This window comes from Anolis carolinensis, chromosome 5 (assembly GCF_035594765.1).
Source record: "Anolis carolinensis isolate JA03-04 chromosome 5, rAnoCar3.1.pri, whole genome shotgun sequence".
NCBI classification, from domain to species: Eukaryota; Metazoa; Chordata; class Lepidosauria; order Squamata; family Dactyloidae; genus Anolis; species Anolis carolinensis.
The window spans coordinates 153,482,534-153,501,970 of NC_085845.1; the positions used below are offsets into that span (position 1 = coordinate 153,482,534).

The 19,437-nt window shown below is 35.1% G+C and overlaps 1 protein-coding gene across 1 annotated transcript in view; it reads left to right on the plus strand.

Annotated features, from left to right (window-relative positions):
* Positions 1-17,193, plus strand: part of tbc1d15 (TBC1 domain family member 15) — a 27,397-nt gene extending 10,204 nt beyond the window's left edge. The window contains exons 6-17 of the mRNA XM_003221148.4: positions 1,630-1,723; positions 2,774-2,971; positions 3,084-3,212; positions 4,629-4,732; positions 5,044-5,138; positions 7,234-7,350; positions 9,205-9,305; positions 9,561-9,660; positions 10,234-10,331; positions 12,974-13,090; positions 13,829-13,915; positions 15,769-17,193. Coding sequence (XP_003221196.2) covers positions 1,630-1,723; positions 2,774-2,971; positions 3,084-3,212; positions 4,629-4,732; positions 5,044-5,138; positions 7,234-7,350; positions 9,205-9,305; positions 9,561-9,660; positions 10,234-10,331; positions 12,974-13,090; positions 13,829-13,915; positions 15,769-15,972 — 1,444 coding nt within the window. The 3' untranslated portion in view covers positions 15,973-17,193. The remainder of the gene's footprint in view (positions 1-1,629; positions 1,724-2,773; positions 2,972-3,083; positions 3,213-4,628; positions 4,733-5,043; positions 5,139-7,233; positions 7,351-9,204; positions 9,306-9,560; positions 9,661-10,233; positions 10,332-12,973; positions 13,091-13,828; positions 13,916-15,768) is intronic.
* The last annotated feature ends 2,244 nt before the right edge of the window (positions 17,194-19,437 follow it).

Consider the following 19,437-nt stretch of genomic DNA (forward strand, 5'->3'; position numbering starts at 1 on the left):
GTTAGCATTCAGTTTCTCAGAAAGTAATCACGTTTGTTTAGTTGCTAGTACCGGTATACCTTGGTTAATAAAGTAGATGTGTTCCTGGGTATGGCTTCTTTAACGCAGATAGATTCCTATTCTACAAAAAAACAAACAAAACAAAACAAAAACAAAAAAAAGAACTATAGCAAGTTCTGAATAAAAAAAGATAGGTTTCTATCATTTTTTAATTCAGAACTAACAGTATGTATGTGCAGTATGAAGCAAGCGGGTTCTTCTAAAATGCATTCAGGGATTTCTTTTCTTTAACCATCTTCCAAATTTTTCAGTTTGGTAGCCAGATGTATAAATCTATGCTTCTTAAACATGCTAGTGTAGTTGTTAATGCAAACTTATTTTTGTCTGTTTTGTTGTTCAGGCTTGCTTAGAAAGATTTTCTGGAGATTATCTGTTTATCTTGACTGTTTTAGGCAAGTGCCCACAGCTGTAATGGAATTAGCCAGAGTTTATTACAATGTTTGCTGCTGGAATACTGCTGCAGCCTGACATAGAAAGACTGTTTCTCTAGCAGCTCATCTTCACAATCCTCCGAATACTGATACTGCTAAAAAAAAAAAAAAAGAGCTAGTTAGGTAGAAGACAAAGAGGAAAAGGGGTAGCTGTATAGGCAATATAGCCTTTGTAAAAAGGAGCATTTTCATCAGAGGCATTGTTAACTCAGATTTGTCTATTTTGAGTTAATAGCTTGAAGAAGATGAGAGTAAACATTTTTTCTTAAATGTATTATTCTGGAAGACTCTAAACTTCACCTAATGATGCTGAGTAACAAGATAACAATATTGTTAATAACCATTCTGAGCACGTTAGGAATCACGTAACTTATTATTGTCAAAGGCATGTGTAATTAAAATATAAGAATCCTAAAAGTATTTTTTTTGTTCTGATGGGTTAGCAAAGCATGACACACAGCAGATCCTTTGTTTCCTGTGTGGCATTAGCAAGCCTAGTTTTGGTTTATTAACAGCAATGTCATCAGGACTGATTATACAAGCTCTTCTGACTTTATGATACAATCTCTTGTTGAATTTCATATCCTCTGGCACAGATAGTGCATCCTATTTTGCCAGCATTGGAAAGTGATAGCATTTATTAAAAGTCTTATCTAAGGCTTTAATAACAAAGTAGATGGTAGGTATATTTCAGGTGACTGTGAATAAAATAAATAGTTTCAGAAACCAACGAGGAGTGAATTTATACAGCAAGTTTCTTGAAAAAGCCCTAGAAGTGCCAGTCAAATACTTTCTAACTAGTTTGAGTGTACATGGAGGGCCCTCAGGTTCCACATAGTCAGGATTCATGACTTTAGCTGACTTAAATATGGTGACATAAATGTGGACACACTGAAGCATATGGGTTTCCATCATTGCTTTTTAATAACATGAATCATGATTGTCTGTATTTTTGTATCTGCAAGATCCCAGAACCAAACCCCCACAGATACAGTGGGGCCACGGTATATATACATCCTCTCAAAGTATCGTACCTACGTTATTTCAGTATTTTCCCCCAAATTTAATGCTTGCGCTGTTTTATTGCCTAGAATAAAAAGGATGTAAGAAGAAAATTGATTGTTCTTCATATCCTCAGATCTCCACAGGATAAAAGGATTCTTGTGAACTGTCAGAGTATTCCACAGTCCTTTGAAAATATTTTGGATGAACCAACGTATGGTTTAATACAGGTCTGTTTGATTTTGTATTTGTTATACTAATTTTTACATTCAGGATATTAAAAGGCTAATTTTAGGAAGCAATCACATTTCTTTCTTTGAATATACTTTCATTCAGTTACTTAACAGAAAGAACATGAAACAAAACAAGCTATACATGTACATGCATGACAATATGCATACTTTTAACATAATTTCCTAACATTTGCAAAACTAACAACACATATATAGTGATAAAGCATAAATCTAAAATATAAATATATACACATAAATAATTTTACAAGAGTATTTCCTGCTTTGTATTTCAGCTCTGTTGGCAGATGTTTCTTTGTTAGAACCCCCCTCCTTTTTTTTTGAGGGGGGAATTTGGAATTCCAGAGGCCTTTAGAAATCTCAAAAGGGAATGTGGAAGCTCATGATTTCCTTCCCTGGTTACAACTTTATAATTCATGGTGACTGTGATCTTGCTGGATAAAGGCAACAAGTACTTCTATAGGTGTTAGATAGCAGCTCCTGCCAGTCCGTACCATTTCTTGTTTGGATCACAGGTTGCCCATACCTTTTGTAGAGAATAATAGAATTTCGATGTTTTCACATTCATGTTCACTACATTCTGTGTAGATCTGAGGGCAGAGATATGACTATTTTTATTTCCTGTCAAACCAGACTTCTGTGGGCTAGATCCTCAGGCAGGGTCTGTCCTGAGTGAAGGACCTGGTTTCACAGAAGTCATTGAAAACATCCAGAGAAGATAAAGAGTAGTGAATTTAGGACGACATTTCCTCCCAATGGAGTTTATGTTAACTTGGAATGAGGTGCACTAACCTCAAAATGTTTTTTTCCCTTCGTTTCCATCCCCTTTTGATGATGAAGGCTGTTAGCTTTTCTGGTGGAATTGTATTTGCTAATTTCCTGGAGCCTTTTGGACACACTGTATAGTGTTTACTTTGAGGGATTATTGTTTACTATCAAATCTAATGCAACAAATAGTATCCAAAATACTTTAAGTTTTTTTAAACTTACTGAAAACATTATTTAAATTTGCTTCCATGCTTTTTTCAGAAACTGAAGAAGGACCCATATACAGCAACCATGGGAGGATTCTCCAAAGTGACCCACTTTATATTTGATAGTTTACGAGGAAATGACTCCTCAACTCAACAGAGGCCTTCATCAGAAATGGCAGACTTCATTAGTGATGCTATTCCAGGACTCAAAATAAACCAACAGGAGGAACCAGGATTTGAAGTCATTACACGAGTAAGTGTTGGTTCTTAAATTCTAGAAAGTTTAGAAAATGAGTTATTTATCTAAATTAATTCTTAATGAGTTCCACGGAAATATTGTAACATATTTTTAATACATATTTTAGATTGATTTAGGAAAGCGACCTGAAATTCTCAGAAGGCATCCAGTGACAGTTGAAGAATGGACTAAGAACATGGATTCTGAAGGAAGAGTCGTAAATGTTGACTTTATGAAGCAAATGATATTCAGAGGGGTAATATTTTAGGAATTCTCTTTGAACTTGTTCTTGATTCCTTATTGTCAGGATTATGGCTAAGTGACAGTACTTAGAAAGACTGGACAGCACTCCAGAATTTGGGATGAAGTTAATATTCATGTAAGTAGAAGTACCACCAGTTAATATAAACCACTGAAGTTCTTTTAGGCCGCTAACTCTTCCCTTGATCTTCCCTTGAACAAGACTGAAATTGGTATCAAGTGTGAGCTTGATTACAGAGAATGAGAGATTTGAAAAATCAAGTTTGATCATATCACCTCAGGATAAATGGGAAAAAATCAGTTAATATGGGAAATTAAATGGGATTTTTGTAAAGTTGCTATAGCAAGCATTTGTATCTCTGAATATGAGCCATGGTTAAGAAGATGTTTATATATAAGCATGTATATATCACATTGTTAGGCTAAAAGTGTCACTATAATGAATGACTTTAAAGCTTGAGCGACAAGAATGCTTCATGTTCTGAAAATAATTTTTTGTGTTGGGAAGTGCATTGAGATTGCAGAGATTGGCAGAGCTATAGAAACAACTGTCCCTTGGGGTGAAAAATACACAGAAATACGTGTAGCAGATTACATAATTAAACTACATAATCTTTGGTAAAGAAATTAATAGTGTGCCAAGGTTAATACAAGATTTAAGTGAAACCCAACCATGCCTCTTCTTTCAGAACTGTTTGTAGAAAGAGCAGCTTTGTGGAGAAAAAATGTAATGAAGCATGATACATATGAACAAAGTAAAAATATCAAGAATTCCAGAAAAAAAGCTTAGATTTTTGCATAAATCTGTAGGTGGCTATAGGAAAAAAGCACACATGACTACTTTTGCTACTTTCTGAATAGTTGTAATATGGAAGAGTAACCTTTCTACATAACAGCTCTGATTTATTCCAAACAATACCTTCTGGTTCATTTTCAAAACTGTTGCTCTGAAATTATGTTATTAAATGTTGTAATACTTAAATTAAATACTTCAGTTAAAATAGAAAATGGATAATCTTTCCAGAAGACTGGCAGTCTAAATATTGATAAGACAAGATATGCTTTAGCACTGTGTGGGGATTCTAGAAGTGAAATAATATGGAAAACACATATTAAGAAATACTCATGAAGCCTGAAACTATTTAGGTAAGATGACCCAAATAAAAGCCTTTATCTTAATTAGTATTCTAAAAAGAGATGGAAGAAGTCTGACAACAGGAAAAAAATTGTCATCACTTCCCTGCACCTCTGTGTGTAGTCAAGAGCAGAAAATACAGTAAAAGCACCAGTAGGTAACAAAAAAAAAAAACCCTACTATAGAAGCATTTTATTCATTTCATCTTGAAGTTGTTGTTATAACATACAAAGTGCCTGATACTGCCTTCATTCTTTTTTCATTTCTTTTCCTTAGGGACTTTGCCATGCTTTGAGGAAGGAAGTGTGGAAATTTCTTTTGGGCTATTATCCTTGGCATAGTACAAAGGAAGAGAGAATACATATACAGAAAAGGAAAACGTAAGCATCTGTTAACAACTTGTAAAATGTGGCTATGCTTCATACATTCATAAGACTACTGTTAGGTTGTTTTATTATATTTTAGTAGATCAGTGGAGGCTAAAGACAAAGAGTGCATCACAGTTGTGTCCCCAATAGGGCTGTCTTCACTTCCACCACTTAAATACATATAATACAACATGTGCACAAGTCTCCTACTAAAATTAATATCAAGTAGCAATGTAGAAATATTCTATATGAAATAGCATTTTTGCTGCTACCTTTTTCTAATTGTGATAATTTTATCATGCCTTCTCATATTTTTCCCCTAGGGATGAATATTTCAGAATGAAGCTTCAGTGGAAATCTGTTAGTGAAGAGCAAGAAAAAAGAAATTTTAGACTGAGAGACTACAGAAGCCTTATTGGTAAATTTAAGAAGCATAGAATGCTAGATACTCATTGGTGATAAACTTTCAGAAGTTCAAATTTTGGATGATGTTATTGAATGATAGATAGGAATCATGCAACCCTCCAGATGTTGGTTAGGTTAGATCCCAGTAACCCTAGTTTTCCAAATGTGGTGGCTTGTAGTCCAGCATTTGAATTTGTATAGTTCCCACCACTGATCTGGACCAAAGTACAATAAAACAGTTTGTCAGAAATAGTTGCTGCAATTAAATCCTGGCCTATCTGACCCACCTTAATTTTTTTCCCCTCACAGATACTTTCACAGGAAATGTGATAAATTAATGGAGAATGGAGCCATTAATGGTTTACTTGTCAGGCTGACATAACTGGGATTAGACGTATTAGAGGATGCATATTTATATATGAAAGGTGTAGTTGCAGCATGTTGGCAGACTTCCTGTGTGCAGCTGGTTGTCCAATGCATGACTAGAATGTTGGAATAAATAGGCCTTTGATCTGATTGAACTGAGCTTTTCTTAAGACTTTTCACACAGATTAATAGTAATATATACAAAGATGAAAGAAAAAGATAGTGCAATGTCTTCCCAGTTTACAATCTTGTCATTATAAACCATGTACAAAGTATGTTTATTTCAGTGTGCCTCCGTAAATGGTTGTTTTATTATATAAGATTAGATTAGATATCATTTTCTCTGAATTCTGGAATTTTTAGAAGTCATTATTTTAAAAATATGTTCAATTGTATTTTCATATATCAGTTCAGAAGCTATGGCTCCACCAGGCAGTATTCAGTTTCTGTTTGTGTGTTTGTATCCAAACAGTGCCCATTGTAACCCATATAAGCTGTACAGCAATTTGTTTGTTGTCCTTGTAGCAGGCATGATTTTGTTTTGCTGCTTCCTGAGATAGGTTTGAGAGTACATTTGAATTGATTTATCATTAACTTAAGATTCTGCAGTTTCCGATCATATGCTTTAAGTAGCTTGCTATAATCCAAAAATTAAGACAAACCACATTGGTCTGTGCTCCAACTAGCAACTATGTTACAACTAGCAGTGAATTTTAAAACAGCTGTAATAAATGTAAGAGCGAGATGTGAGACTGAAAAGCTGAATCAAAGGTGCAACTCTAGATACAATATGCATGTGCATATGACGTAAGTACAGAACAAATTAGGCAGCGGGGATTTGTAATGAAAGAGGAACAGAATAGGAGGGAGCATTTAACTGTTTTTTTAGCTTGCTGCCTTTCTCCAAATCTACACTCTCCAGCTGCTTTTCTTCCCTCTGATGTTGTAGTTTCAAAGTAGAGATGCAAACATATAGCCACAATCAAGAGAAGTGGCTAAGTGTGGTTTTAGAAATACATGTCCTTCCTTTTGAAATTTAAAGTCCTAACTCTAGAATGATTTTTTTTGCTTTTTATTAAAGTCTGGAACACAATAAAAATAAAACCTAGTTTACCCATAGCTTTTTTCCAAAATATATAAAAAATGATATATTTTATCCAGATACTGATAATTACAGTGTATGTTGGAGATCAAGCAGAGAAATTGAGTTTAGCAATAATTAAAGAAACATGAAAAGATGGAATTTTCCAATAATAATATATCATGTAACAGCAAGCAATTAGAACTTGAATGAATTCCCTTTGATTTGGGCTTGGTTGCATATGAACTTTTTACCATTAAATGTAAAGTAGCACTATATATCAAGTACATTTTAATGATATTTTACATTTAACGTATCTGAAATATACTCCAGTATGTTTTAATTCAGTGAGAATGCTTTACATTTTAATCATGAGGCTTCTACAAAAAATGTATAATATTTTGAAACTGTTTGAAAATCTGCTTATAAGAAATCATCACTTTAGACAGGAAGAATTTTTCTTTTAAATACTCTTAAAAGCCTCTTTCATGCATTTTAAATGACATCCTCAGAATTCAGTTGTCTTCCTAGACACTTCAAAGCTCTGAGCACAGTGTTGGAGAAAGTGGAAACTTAAAGAGCATCCTGCATTTTTAAGATATAGGCTTAGCAGAAGCTGTTTGGAAAATGCAAAAAATCTGTGTGCTGTTTCTTTCCTCAGAGAAAGATGTAAACAGAACAGATCGAACAAACAAGTTTTATGAAGGCCAGGGTAATCCTGGGTTGATCTTACTTCATGACATTTTGATGTCATATTGTATGTATGACTTTGACTTGGGTAAGTAGAACTCTCTGTATGTATGTAATGTCTCAGGTTTTATCTTGAAATTGGCCTTCGGAGAAAGCTTGATGTATTTAGACTTAAAAATTCAATTCTAGTGTCACATTTTGATTCAGCTTATGTCTTTGTGTGAGTTCATATTTTGTGTGTTGACGGGATCAGGAAGGAATTTTACTTATAGTAACAGCTAGCTTCATAAATGCCAGGATTTTTGGCACCTCAATAGCAGTCTCTTTGTCTACCTACACTCCTCTTTTTTTAATGTGGCTTATTCAAGTTGGCTGGGTTTTCTTAGGCAATAAATACCCAGAGATGCCAGTGCCTCTTTCTGAATTAATAGCCTTCAGAAACTGGTATTCATTCATAGCCCCCCATCAAAATATTATCCAGGGCTGACCCTGCTAAGCTGTTTAGAGCAGAAGTCCTCAGATCCTTTCAGCCCAGGGCCAGTTCACGGTCCCCCAGACTGTTGCAGGGCTGGACTATAGTTTGAAAAAAAAAATTGAACAAATTCCTATGTGCACTGCACATATCTTATTTATTGTGCAAAAAACATGAAAGAACAATACAGTATTTAAAATGAAGAACAATTTTCACCAGCATAAATAAGCATTTCAATAGGAAGTGTGGGCCTGCTTTGAATTGATAAGATAGTTACGTTAATTCAGATTGTTGTTGCGTGCCTTCAAGATTGAAATGACCTAGGGACGACCCTTCATATAAAGTTTAGAGTGGGGTCCAGGTAAATGACCTTGGAGGGCCCATAGGCCTTAGTTTGTGGACCCCTGCTTTAGAATATGTAGACACTCGTGGAAGTGGTTCCTGCCATTTCCATAGTATTGTCCCCAATCCAGTTCTACAGTTGGCTTTGGGCACACTTGAATTTGTCCCTATAAACATAAAATGGGATAGTATTAGCTTTGTATGAACTTTTTGGTCTTTTAGTTCATTTAGCAAATAGCCACCACATAATTTCTCATGAGTATTAGTCTTATATGTTCATAATCTTACAAGAGCCCTGCATTTCATGTCCTGTTAGTTATGCTGAATAATATGTTCAAAATTCTTTAAAAATGAAACAAAGCCAAGTACTAAACTGAGTTTATCAAAAACATATATTTCCCTCTGAAAACATGAGGAAGATGTTTGATAATATGTAACCCATTTGTACATATTTTGACAGATCATATCCAGATTTTGCAAAATAGCCTTCAGTTGATGAGGATAAATTCCTATGCTAAAGACTACTTTTTAAAAAAGAATGTAAAATTAAGTGCCCAGCTTTTCCTGATGCTTGTACATAGCAGACATTGTAGTAGAAACGTGTCAGTCAGTTAATATGATATGCTTGGGATAATCAGGACTAACAGGATTTTTAAAAAGCAGTTTAATGATAGAATGATAACTTAATCTCTGATTCAGTGCCAGACTCACTGTGGGATTTTTTTTTGTTTGAATAAGCTCACAATTGGTGATAATGTGGGATAGCAAGTGTTTCCCACATATTTAGGCCGTGATTATGAATAAGAAAAAAAAATCTTTTTTGTGAGAACTAATGCATCTTCTAACAATACTACTTGTAAAAGAGGTAATGGAATCAGTGAATTTAAATTAATTGTACATTAACAATTGCAGTAATGTACATTATCTTCCTGGAATTTTGCTATCCCCTGTTGCCTGAAATAATAGAAGAACAATGGAAAATTTATATTGCTTGGATGCTTACTGGTACAAATGCTGCAGTGTTTGCTCTTAAATTCAAGTTTTGGCTTGTAGGAAGGCAGAAACTAAATCATGTGTTTTTAAAATCTTCCAAGTGACATTTACCATTACTCATTTTTTTTATTTAAGGCTATGTTCAGGGGATGAGTGACTTGCTTTCACCTATCCTATATGTGATGGAGAATGAAGTGGATGCATTTTGGTGCTTTGCATTGTACATGGATCAAATGGTAAACATGTTCACCTTAAGTCTTAAATATATTAATTTATTCTTCTGTCTTCTTTGCATATTTAAAGTTAAACTTTGTTAGCTTTTTTTGGAATCTTTCTTTTATAGAGTTTTAGAAGGCGACTAAGTAGATAATATGTGTTTACAATTTTTGGTTTAATAACTGCATGGTAGCCTTCATATAGAATATAACTATTGGACAACTGGTTTTCCATGTAGCCTTCATATAGAATATAACCATTGGTTTTCCATGTAGCATCAAAATTTTGAAGAGCAAATGCAAGGCATGAAGACACAGCTAATTCAACTGAGTACTTTACTTCGGTTGCTAGACAGTGGATTCTGCAGTTACTTGGGTCAGTATAAGACTGAATCACCCCCATCTCACTCACATTAATACATATTCGTCTGACCTGTAGACCTTAATTAATTTTCATTACATAGTAATAATGTTCATAGAGCTTGACAATATATTAGAACCAATTATATATCTGTATTGTTTCCCCATCTCCTGTTTGTGTACATGTCCCTTCAAGTTGCATGTAATCCGCTCTTAGTCCCCTTTGGGGCGAGATAGAGTAGGGTAAAAATATAGTAAATTATGAATTTCATAGGGTTTTCTTAGGCAATGAGTGTTCAGAGGTGGCTGTGCTAGTTTCTTCCTCTGAAATATAACCTGCCGTGTCTGCCATCTAAGTACTAACCAGGGCTGACTCTGTTTAGTTTCCAAGGTCAGACAGGATCTGGTGCTTTTAGAATATTGAGGCCTAAGCTCCCCCAAATCAATTATAGACTAAACTCACTTAATGATGTCAGTCTTTGGAATATTTTTGTTAAGTAGTTAAAATAAATTTATTATATGAACACTGCAACCCTAGTTGATTCCTGATCAGCATTGAGTGAAAAATGTTTGTGTGTATTTTCCCCAGAATCTCAAGATTCAGGTTATCTTTATTTCTGCTTCCGGTGGCTTCTAATAAGATTCAAAAGGGAATTTAATTTTCAAGATATTCTTCGTTTATGGGAGGTAAGAAAATGGTTCTCAATTTTTAATTCAGTATCTTAATTGTTGGGAAAGCGATGGTGAATTAGATTAAACCAAACTTATTTCTGTTATGTCTACTGCTGGCATAAGTGTCACTTGGGAATGCCACTGCTTTATCACCTTCAAAAATGCCAGTATTTGTTAAGTCAAATGGCAAGGAATGTTTACTTAGAAGGTCACATTATCTATGTTCATCTTCCATGACACAGGAGTTTTAGCTTCTAGGGCTGTTACACTGACTTTTCTTGCCATTCATTACCTGCAACATGATGATATCCACCCTGCAGTTCAAACCCCATTAGCTGATGGCTTCAAGCATACTGGTTTTTTAAAACAATTTGATTAGACCACCCTAGGAAGAGTTTGTATTTTGTTCTACTTTTCAATTCCTTGTAAAAGATGAAGGACACATACTTGTCCTAGATTTAAGTTTCTGTTCCCAATTCATTCTGTTATAGTAGTCATTTCTTCTGTTATACTTTTAAGATGAGTGGATTTCTGCTCCTGGTTTCTGTTGATATATACTTCCACTTGTGGTTGAGGATCCACAGAAGTGTCTGATACTCATTTTGGATGGTAAATACTATGAGGACATAGCACTTTTATTTTCCTTGTCGGAGACTTCAGAAAAATCTGTAGCAAGAAATTAATTATAGATAGAAAAAGTACTATACCTTGCTTATGAACGGTGTAGATAAGGATTTAATTAGAGCCACTAACACTAAACATTTATAACCTTTAATGAAATCTGTAATGAAAAGTTTGCCAAGTATTTTTTTCACCTCATGTAATTAAATTTCCAGAAAAATGATCATTCTTTGGAGACTTTGGAAATTATAGATACTGTCAGTCTGAAGTTGTGAAAAGATGTGGAAGTTGAACAACATGCCAAGCTGAGATTTATTTCTACTTATTTCTAATGTTGCAGAGTATAGCATTAACATTTAAACTAATGCATGTTTGACTGTCATGACATAGCCATTCCTTTCAAAAACCATTGGCTTTCCTTTTTTAGGGACAAGGTAACAAACCAAATAGTAAGTAGGAAGAAATCTATATGAAGAAAAAACTGATTCAAATTATATGAAGGAAAAATACTCTGTTTGAATTATAGGAAAAATAAAGGTGTTAAATGGATAGCTATTTCATAGTTGTGGGCTTCTATTTTAACACCATAACATGAAAACTAAGACATTTGTCTATGGAGACCACATTTCTTTATTTTAATTTAAGGACATATTGCAAAAGATTTGATTTTCCCAAACCAGTTATAATTTAGTGCATTTTGCAGAGAGAAGAGACACTGAAAAGCAGGCACATGTATAATATGTAAACCAGATAAGATGTCACTGATTCTTAATCACATTGAGCAGGAATACTGGAACTGCCAAAATTCTGTAGTTTCTACTGGATATATATTTTTAAAAATGGGATTGAATCTTAATCTTTGAACTGTTGTCTTCTGCAAAGGTTGCTTATGTGAAACAGGCATCATGTTAATACCAGGAAGTGGGGCCATGTTCTTGGTCTTGTCCCTGTCATTGAACATGCTGCCAAGTTCTACATTCAGATAGTCACATAACTAGTGTGGTCATCTGAGTGCGCTTTGATGTGTTCTGTGCAAGCGACCATGACAATAGATGTCAAGAGGAGGGGCAAGGGAAAATGCAATGAGGTAGAATGAAGATGTTGCTATCATTCTCTAATAATGCTATGGGGCCTCCTTCAGATAAGCAATCTATTGAGAGGACTCCTGATGGAAATTATCACCATTTTGTTCTTGTATGTCATACGTATAAAGCTCATTTGCTCTACTTCGATGCTCAAGAAGCTTCTGATCTGCCAAATTGCTTCTACTGCTGCTCTGCTGATTTACCTTTTTAAATGCTTTTGTTTCCTTTTTGAAATTACCCAACAATCTTTCCTCTGGAGACTGCCTGGGAATGGGCATCAGCCAGAGCCACACTGGTGCTTACCTTCTGAGAGGACATAATTTCAGACATCTCTACATTGCTATTGCTGCTTCTGTTGATACAGATTTCAAACATGTCTGAAAATGTGAAGTAATTACTTTACATTTCAGTATACTTTGACTAGGAAAGGTAAACTAGTGGAAGAACGTACAGTAATAGCAAGAGCCTCATGGAAAACTTGAAACCTGCCTATATATGTTCATCAACACTGGGCATTCTTGTCTGCGGCACAGTCTGATAGACTTTTGAAACAGCAGAACTGATATTTCATTTCATATTGTTTTTATCTTCATGTTAGAGTAATGAAAATAAACTTTTTTTGCTTGAGCAGATCTTACATTTCGTTAAAAAGCTTGTTAACTTTCAAAACCTGTTCAAGAGGCTGTTGCAGTCAATCCTGTGTCTTTGATGATTGGCCAAGCTTTTCTATAGCTGATGGGAATTTCAGTCCAACAGTATCTGGAAGGCCCTGTGTTAGTAAAGTGGAAAGTGATTTTAAAGCAAAACACAGCTTCAGCCAAATAGAGAAATAATTGTGAGGCTGAAATAAGTGTTACTATTAGGCTAATTATGTAGCTAACATTCTAATATATTATTTAAGATAAAATATCAGTGTTCCTGATTCATCAGCATCTTTTAATATTTTGCTAGGTGATGTGGACAGACTTGCCTTGTCAAAACTTCCATCTTCTTATCTGTTGTGCTATCCTGGAATCTGAAAAACAACAAATAATGGAAAAACATTATGGCTTTAATGAAATACTGAAGGTATCTGTTGCACATTAACTTATTTCCAGATTATTTCCTTTCTTTTCATCTTGTCCTTGAAAATTAATAATACTCCAGTTCACAGTCTTTTTAGAAGTAAGATGCTCACCTTCTTTGAATTAGCAGATATCAGTAATGCAGTCACCTATCTCCTTGAGGAAAACTGTATGACAAAGCAGAATTCTCAGGCAGCTGTGCAAGTTGAATGTTTTGGTTTTCAGAGACCCGAAGATGGTTTTGTGTTTATCATAGAGCAGCCAGAACATTTTCACAAGTGAAGTAGGAAGTTGCTCGTGGTTCTATTGATTTAGCTGTTGGATAACAGTTTGGATTGAGGAGGTCACTCATACCAGTAGCCTCCAGTTCATGCAAACAGTATTCAAGGAACATTTTGCTAGAAAATGTTGTTCTGATTCCAAATCAATGAATATGTTCTGCTCTTGTCAGTTAAGCTCTGTAGCTTGCTGGTGATGATAGGGTATAGGAGATAGGATAGGATATAGGAGATTCTGTGGAACCCACTGGTCTCAGGCTTTCCATATTCAGATAGCAGCCATAATTTACATATCAATCCTTAGCTGTGACCTAATAACGCAAGTATATTAACTAAGGTAGCATAACCTTTAGTATTAGGTGCCCTCCCAGGACTCCAGAATTATATATTCCTGAAAGGAATGCAGTTGGCATAACATCCTTCCCTCTTTCCTGCACTTTGACATTATTTTTGTTCTGTATTAGCATATCAATGAACTGTCTATGAAAATGGATGTGGAAGATGTGCTTTGCAAAGCAGAAGCCATTTCTATGCAGATGATGAATTGCAAGGTAAAAAAAGTAAAGCATATATTATGGGCTTTGCATGCAGGAATAACATGAATATTTTCAACTAATTGTATAATTATTGCATCTAATCCTTTAAAAGATACAGTGGTTAGTTATGGTAAAGATATGCCACTTGTGAAGAAATGTTTAAATATCATTGGGATGCCTCGGTGTGCTTCTCTGACAGCTGCCAATGTCATTTTGACATATTTAATACTTTTAAAATACTTAGTACCAGAAAGTTCAAGCAACGGGGATTGGTTCTAGCTCTGCTAAATTTCCGTGGTTTGGGTGCAATATTCTGCAGTGTGGAGATTTTCTGTCTTACCCACACTTTGGGCTTTAAGGTCAGAACTAAAAGAGCTGCTTTAAGCCACTTCTTGTGACCTTTAGGCCCAATATATTTACTAAGAGCTTGAAGACTACTATACCATAACACTTTGTTTGATCAGCTGGAAAAATGCAGGGTAATGGAATGCAGGACATTTGGAGTTGCATGCATTGGTTTGGAGCATAAAGTGGGCAGCTGGCCTTTGAATATTTCCCCAACTTAGTACCCCATATAGTAACAGGGATAAGCCCAATATGTTGGAGGCACTGTGGATTAAATAAAGGATTATATGCCCATATGTGTTGGGACTGTTCAAATGTAACAGTCTTTTAGGAAAAAATAGTGAAGAAATGGAAAAACTATTCAAAATATAACTTCAAGTGAATATAGATTTGATGCTAATGGGAGTATTAGGCAACAATAAGATTAACATAAAAGAACAAGAATAGTTTAAAATTATGATTTTAGCAGGAGAGGCAGTGATAGCATGGAGTTAGAAAAATGAAAAAAAATGGACTATGGAAGACTGGATTAGGTTCAATCTGATATACATGTTTAACTTGGGACAATACACAGGAGGGTAAAATAAGAGAAGTTAAAGACAAATTAATGGTTTATATGGAATGGATAAAAAGTGGCGAAGCCAATGTAAATATTGTACAGAAACTAAGAAAATTGTGCTCATGGATAAGGATAAAGATATAGAGGAAATATGTGGTCTGCGTGAAGGTTGGTGGGGTTGGGAGGCTTTTAAAAATAAAAAATATTATTGAATACTTCCACTTGAAAAGTGCATGGTATAGGCATACTTGGGAATTAAAAATAGCAAAATGCACGAGAGCATCTGCTATAGTGGTATGCTGCATTTTCTTTATCTAGGAAATGTTATGCAGTTCTGTGTCAGTAGCAGGACTGTTGGTTGGTGTATTTTACTGCTTGGCAGCTTTTGGGGATGCACTTCCCTTTCCATTCCAGACGAAAATTTCATTGGCTTCAATCAATCAAGTGCCCTTTTGCACAACACAGACATAAAGAGTTGACAGGAAGATTACTGTTCAATAGCTGAAGAGATTTGCTCAGAAGGTGTAGGCTCTCCTTTGTTGGAACTCTTTAAATAAACGTTGATGGCTTGGGATGGCTTTATCTTTTGATTCATGCACTACTAAGGCTTGGGCCAGATGATCTTTGATCATGTATCCTTGATCAAAATGTATTTCTTTTTGGAATCTTACTAGATTATATTCAATACATGCCATAAACTAATGGAAGCATCAGAAATAGTCAAATCTATCTAGATCCATAAAGAAAGTTAAAGTGAAGATAGAGTACCTTAGTGTTTGTATTCATCTAGTAATTTTCAGCCTTTTGTAAGCCTCTTTTCTTGAAAACTACATTTCCATTCAGAATTAACAAAAGATTTGTTTTGGCACAAAGTGTGTAGTTATTGGCAGTGCCTTCAGGATCAATAATTTTACTTTTAAAGACAAATAAGAAAAAGCCATTACTGTTGTATTATTTTCCATAGGAATTGCCTCAAGCAGTCTGTGAAGTTTTGGGATTAGAAGACAGTGCAGTAACAACGCCGGATTCGGACGCTGGGGAAGAGGAGGCCGCTGGTGGAATTGGTGGCCCTGCATCAGCGCATCCAAATAGCAACATACCTGTTACAGTTGTCAGTGGGCCAAATGAGCGCATTGAACAAGTGATCCATACAGTGCCGACCAATTGATGATTGTTTGAGTGAATTTTTAAAGAGACGCTTCACAGCTGGGTTTTTTTTTTGTTTTTGTTTCTTTCAAGCACTTCAGGTGGATATTTAACATTTGGGGTTGATTTAAGCTTTAAAGATTTGGAAAGGAGATTGTGTACTGTAATACTCTTGCATCAAAGCTTTACAACATAAGCTAATTATTTTTGTAGTTTCTTCTACCGGAATAGCCTTTTGGTTTTTCAGTAACATTCCTAAATACTTTTGTAGCCAAATGTATTTTTTGGTCTTTGCTTCATGGAATGGAAATCAGGTGAATGTGAATGGCTTGGAAATAAATGCATCTGTATTACTGTTACTTTGAAAAGTCTTGAGCACTGATGGTTCTTGGATATCCTAAGGCTAGAAAAGCTCTCCCCACTGCTTCTTAAGTGAAAAGATGCTAACTTCATATACAGTGCTTTGTAAATGAAAGGCTTGTGTTCTTTCTGAAATGTTTACAGAAACACTTTCCAAGTATTTGTGCTTGAATGTAGATTTGCAGTGAGGATTTTTGTTTGTGCAGTTCCCTGATGCAGAATTTTGCATAATCCAGGAATGGTTGAACTGTACATTTTTGCATATTAACATCACTTATACATATGTATGTATAAACTAGATACATATTCATACTTGTCGGTATTAAAGGAAAAATCTATTTTTGACTAAACAAACTTGACTGTTTGTTCAGGCAATTTTGATCAAATTTTAATACATAGCTCCAAACCTGGCTATTTTTGAAAGTATTTTTTTCTAAATGAAGATAAATACGTGTGAATTTTTTTCAGGTTCTTTGCCTGATCGAATTTTACAACAGTGGTATTTCTGATTAACTAATAATGTTTCACTTTGATGAACAGTATAGAAATTGATAAATATAAATCAACTTAAATTGCCTTTAAATTAGACTACTTGATCAACTTTAAAAAAAACTGGTAAAGTAAATGCAAAATAATCAGCTTGGAAGTGTTCCTCCATTTAGTTCTGAATAAACGGTTGAAGATAGAACTAGCACAGAATAATCTTTTGATAGATTGTGCCTGTTGTCCTAAACCATGAATTACTTGCACATGAAAATATATACTTACACTATGGCATTATTAATTTTTTACAGTTATGTGGAATATTACATAACCTATTCAATGTATATGTTTCTATTTGAGAACCATTGTACATATTAAATAAAATGCAAAGTTTACCTAATATTTTGTATTAAAGCATACTTGGAAAAAAATCTCGTAGCTATTAGAGTATAACGTTACCAGAGTTCAGGGATATATATACATATTGTGGCTGTGTTATGAAGAGCAATCCAGTTCTCTTGTACCTAAACACTTTCACTGGGAGAAGATTGCAGTTCATAGGTGGGTAAAATAATAGAGGAAAAGGGAGATGTTTCTTACACCAAAATGAGCACCACTGAAGCACTTAACGTTCCTGGATTTCAGATGAACCTGAATACATAAAAAACGAATGTGTTTAGTTGTTTTTACAAGTCCATTTTTCACAGCAGGAGGCTAATCCATGTAATAGCAAAAAGGGGAAAAGAACTGTGGCCCAGGGAATGGTGGCACAAATAGAGAAAATAATATGTGAAATGGCATTCAGCTATTGTGATTATGCCCACTATCTCAAAAGGAATAATTTTCTCTTCTACGCATTTGGAGGGAGGGGGGGAGGAAGCAGTGTGACTAACAAGGAAATAGGTATCTGGGCCTGGTAACTCCAGATGATAAAAGCAAGTGCTTACATTAATATGGGAGAACTGATGAAACCTCCAGTTATGAACACACAAATCAGAAGGTGAAATCTCTGCAGCTCTTGGCTTTAATATCACCAGTGCGCTTATCTTTGATCAGTTAATAACAAAGAAACCCATTCTGCAAATGGCAAGGTTTCAAGGCCCGGCATCCCTAGGCTTTCATTTCCTGCTTGCAGGAAATAATTTTTGAACTGCTTTGCCCTTTTGTTCTCCCGTAGAGCTTTGGCTTTTGCGCTGTTTTGCACATGGCCTTAGAATTTAATAATTTTTCTAGTCTGTTGGCTAAAAAATATGAGTTAAGATTCCAAAATAAATTCAGTTTTAGGTTTGAAGAATGTGTTTATATTAAAGACGTCATTAAATGAAGATAAGTTTTCATTACTACCTTGTACCTGTGCTTTATTGTAGTGAACTAGAAGAAGGGTCAACAGTTACGGTTTCGATAGCAATAGTGTTAAATTTTAGTTCTTATTTTCTTTACGAAGTAACTTCCTTTGGAACTTGTGAACATTACTTTCATTAGGTTTTAAGCACAATTGTAATGCAGATATTTCCTTAAGGTAGCTGCATGTTATTTCATAGTTTGGATACCTGATACTTATTTGAGGGGATACCCATCCCTATACTATCACAAGAGTATTTCATACATTATTTGTTGTTAATTGACATGCAGTAAACTTCGACTCGTGGCGACTGGAATGAGAAACCTCAGAGTCACTCTATCCTCAACAATTGTTCAGGTCCTACAAGCTCGGGACCATGCTTTCCTTGACTGAATCTACCCTCTTGGAGTGCAGTCTTTCCTTTTTCCTATTGATTTCCAACTCAACAAGCATTATTGTCATGTCCTGTCATGATGATAGTATAGTTTAGTCATCTTGGTTTCTAGGGAGTGTTGAGGCCTGATTTGTACTACAACTGATTTATTTGTCTTTTTAGCAATAAATGTGCAATTATTCTCCAGCACCACATTTCAAATGAATTAATCTTCACTGTTTATCTTAGAAATTGAAAATATGATGGCACAAATAATTCTATCTTTACATGATCCTTTACTGATTTCTTGACTGCAGTCCCCATTCTGATTAAGGATTGAGAAAATCTTGCAACTATTTCAGTGTCCTCATTGTCTATTTTGAAGTTATGTAAATCACCTGTGGCCATTATTTTGTTCATGTTTACTTGTAACACTTCCTTTGCCTTGACATGCTTACATTATAAAAACTTCAGTAAAGCTGTGAAACCAAGTCCTTTTCAATCAGCTGCTGGATCTTTGCTGCAGTAACTTATGTATCCCAAAAAGGGGCAGTAGAGGCCTGAAAAACTCACCGGAGCTGATTCTTGAGTAGCACAATTTGTTGCTGAACAAGGAAGATAATGTTTTGCATGAGCGCAGTATTGCATCACAATGCTGGGTTTAGTCTGGGCTCAGTAAGGTAGTATCCGATGAATATAAAACAAATTAAAAAGCAACTGCATCATCTGCTGCTGTCTAAACCAAGCAGGCTGAACCCCTGTTTAAACTCTTGATTTGACAGCTAAAGGCATGCTGTAAATAGTGCTCAAGGAGTTCCTTGAGAAGCAGAATTTCCCAGTGTAGTTGGTTCTCTTTTGCATCCAAACCAACCTGTCAGGATGAAATCGACCAGGACCCAAGTTGCTTGTCCCATTGGTTGTGTAATGAA